We start from the raw sequence: 3757 nt of genomic DNA, 5'->3' as shown, positions 1-3757 counted from the left end.
TTCTGGTTCTACCTGTGGGTAATGCAAGAAAAGAATGGGACTGGGGAAACCCAGGGATTTTACTGCTTAAGAAAATATCTGAAGCAAACATGGCAAAATGGTAAGGTATGTTGTAGGTGGATTATTATTATCCTCTCTAAAAGATCATCATTGGCCGCCACCGCCACTAGCGTGCGTGCTGGTCAACGGAAGGGCTGGGCCTGTGCTTTCTCCTCCTTCCTCCCCTCCTCTCACTCCGTCTACCCTGCCGCTGGGACCCCGTGTCATCGCCCGCCCCGAGCACGATGCGCCCCAAAAAGGGAGGTGATGGAATTAAACCGCCCCCAATCATTGGAAGATTTGGAACCTCCTTGAAAATTGGTATTGTTGGATTGCCAAATGCTGGGAAATCTACCTTCTTCAATGTATTAACCAATAGTCAGGCTTCAGCAGAAAACTTCCCATTCTGCACTATTGATCCTAATGAGAGCAGAGTACCTGTGCCAGATGAAAGGTTTGACTTTGCCAGTACCACAAACCAGCAAGCAAAATTCCTGCCTTTCTAAATGTAGTGGATATTGCTGGGCTTGTGAAAGGAGCTCACAATGGGCAAGGCCTTGGGAAATGCCTTTTTATCTCCTATCAGTGCCTGTGATGGAATCTTTCATCTAACACGTGCTTTTGAAGATGATGATATCAGGCATGTTGAAGGAAGTGTAGATCCTATTCGAGATACAGAAATAATACACGAAGAGCTTCAGCTTAAAGATGAGGAAATGATTGGGCCCATTATAGATAAAGTAGGAAAAGTGGCTGTGAGAGGAGGAGATAAAAAATTAAAACCTGAATATGATATAATGGGCAAAGTCAAATCCTGGGTTATAGATCAAAAGAAACCTGTTCTCTTCTATCATGATTGGAATGACAAAGAGATTGAAGTGTTGAATAAACACTTATTTCTTACTTCAAAACCAATGGTCTACTTGGTTAATCTTTCTGAAAAAGACTACATTAGAAAGAAAAACAAATGGTTGATAAAAATTAAAGAGTGGGTGAACAAGTATGACCCAGGTGCCTTGGTCATTCCTTTTAGTGGGGCCTTGAAACTCAAGTTGCAAGAATTGAGTGCTGAGGAGAGACAGAAGTATCTGGAAGCGAACATGATACCAAGCGCTTTGCCAAAGATCATTAAGGCTGGGTTTGCAGCACTCCAACTAGAATACTTTTTCACTGCAGGCCCAGATGAAGTATGTGAATGGACCATCAGGAAAGGGATGAAGGCTCCTCAAGCTGCAGGAAAGATTCACACAGATTTTGAAAAAGGATTCATTATGGCTGAAGTAATGAAATACGAAGATTTTAAAGAGGAAGGTTCTGAAAATGCGGTCAAGGCTGCTGGAAAGTACAGACAACAAGGCAGAAATTACATTGTCAAAGATGGAGATATTATCTTCTTCAAACTTAATATACCTCAGCAACCTAAGAAGAAATAAATTTTATTGTTCAGATAAATGTACAACTTCCAAAAAGGGATAGGATTTCTTTTAATTAAAATTTCTGAAAACTGAGGGACAAATACAGTTGGGGGATGGGAATCTTCTAAAAACAGAATTATTTTTGTTTTAAAATTAAAACACTGTGTACCTCCAATGAAATGCAAGTTCACTAAATGTGAACAGCTTTGCTTTTCACATAAATAAGACCCTAGTCCAAATTGTAGAGGCTTTTCAGGAACCATATTACTCTCATGATACTTCATTAATCCCCATCACGGATGCCAAGCCTGACACATTTGACGGTGAGGACAATGTGGCTTCCTCCTTTTTGAATCTATGGATAATGCATGTTTTACAGTACTTCAGATGTCTACACTCAATAAAACATTTGACAAAACCAAAAAAAAAAGATCATAATTATTCTCTATAACTTTATCTTTCATAACAAAATGTTTTAAAATATTATTGTAACTGTGAGGAACAGAACAAAAATTTTCCTTATTGTTCCCTTATGCCAAGTGGAGAATCTGAGAATGAAATAAGAATCAGTCTAAATGTGTGGATGAATTTGTTGTTCCTAAAAACTTTACCAGCAATGTAGCCAGCAGATGAAGTTGTTATGCATGAAATAACTTGGGACCTATGTGACCAGAGTCGATGCTCTTTAAATAAACATCCATCTATGTTTCCCCTTATGGAAAAACTTCTCCCTCAAGCTTTTATAAAACAGAGGTGGCAATGCTGGTCCTGGACAAAGAGGAGAGGGAAACGTCCTGAGTCTTGGTGCCAATCTTAACCACTCATTACTTGGTGACCTTGGAGAAGTTACTTTCTCCTGTCTCCAGTTTCTTCATTTGTAAACTGTGAGTATTCCATTTCCCTTTCTCACTAGCTTGTTATGTAGATAATACATATATATATATATATATATATATATATATATATATATATATATTACTGCTTCCTGCTATAAAATGTTGGAGGATTCTGTGTACACAGTTTTCACTGATTTCCAGACCGAATTTCACAGAAAGCCAAATATAGTTAAGTTGTTGGGAAGTGCAAATACAATCACTTTTTGGAGAAAAAGGGTAGAAGCTTCCTAATACTAAAGGTTCACTATCAAGAAACTGATAATTTGTAAACAGGATTTAATCCTGAGGATTATCTTTGGAAGAAAATGTATGGAAGTGTTTGTTATTTTAGTGCCTTTTCTTAACTTACCAAAGAACTTTATTTGAAGAATTTCATTCTTCTCTTATCAGACTAAGATGTTTGATAGAAATTAAGATGCCTTCAGTTATTTTTGTTGGGATAAAGGCTAACCTCTGAAATTTACTTTAATTGGAAAAAGAATGTCAACTATTTTCATATTTTTATCTGCAGATGTAGAAAGGCAATGGTTAAAAGCAATAACTCAGTAGTTCCGCTGGGTTTGAAACCAGACTTTGCCACTTACAATTGGATGCCAAATAATTTAACCTCTCTGCTTCAGTCTCTTCCTCAGTAAAATGGGGATGATGATGGTACCTACCTTTAGGCTATTGGGGTTTTAGGGAAGACAATCCTAACTCTCTCTTCAGGTGGATCTAGGTTTTGTGAGGCCTTAAGTTTATATTTTTGAAGAGACTCTTTAAGAGCAAGAATTTAACATTATTTTTAAAAAAAATTTTAATGTTTATTTATTTTTGAGATGGAGAGAGAGAGACAGAGTGAGAGCAGGGGAGGGGCAGAGAGAGAGGGAGACACAGAATCCGAAGCAGGCTCCAGACCCTGAGCTGTCAGCCCAGAGCCAGACATGTGGCTCAAACCCACAAACCTCAAGATCATGACCTGAGCCAAAGTTGGATGCTCAACTGAATGAGCCACCCAGGTACCCTAAGAATTTAATATTATATATACGAAATAAGTTATAAGGTCATAAAAGGAGTCCTGAAGCTTAAGCTTTATTAGCTTCTTGGTATACCTACCTCTGCTTTCCTCCACTCTCCAGGCCAAGAACCAACAGAGAAAGTAGACACAAAAGTCACAGTTGGAGATCAAAACACAGTCAAGCAATCTATTGTTTACAATTCAAAATCCAAAAAGTCCTAAAATCCAAAAGTATTTTTGTAACTCATTTAGCAGAAAAATCCAATATCATCTGAACTCATTTGACAATAAAATCTGATGTGATGTGATATGGTCTTAATTTATCCCACTCAGTGTGACTATTCATACCTTTTAGTGCAGAAATAATAGTGTTTAATACTGGACAACTGTCCCAGAAACTATCATTGAAT

The 3757-nt window shown here is 37.7% G+C and overlaps 1 protein-coding gene across 1 annotated transcript; it reads left to right on the top strand.

The window, feature by feature from the left end:
- Positions 1 to 252: 252 nt before the first annotated feature.
- LOC115500351 (obg-like ATPase 1) lies at positions 253 to 1631 on the top strand. Its single transcript, XM_032592522.1, is given in 3 exon segments — positions 253 to 498; positions 501 to 595; positions 597 to 1631. Coding segments are annotated over 3 exon segments (1185 nt in total). The 5' UTR covers positions 253 to 284; the 3' UTR covers positions 1473 to 1631.
- Positions 1632 to 3757: the final 2126 nt, after the last annotated feature.

Source organism: Lynx canadensis, chromosome A2, assembly GCF_007474595.2.
Source record: "Lynx canadensis isolate LIC74 chromosome A2, mLynCan4.pri.v2, whole genome shotgun sequence".
In the NCBI taxonomy this organism is placed as follows: domain Eukaryota; kingdom Metazoa; phylum Chordata; class Mammalia; order Carnivora; family Felidae; genus Lynx; species Lynx canadensis.
Note: the sequence above shows the minus strand (reverse complement) of the source record. Positions and strands in the feature narration are given on the sequence as shown.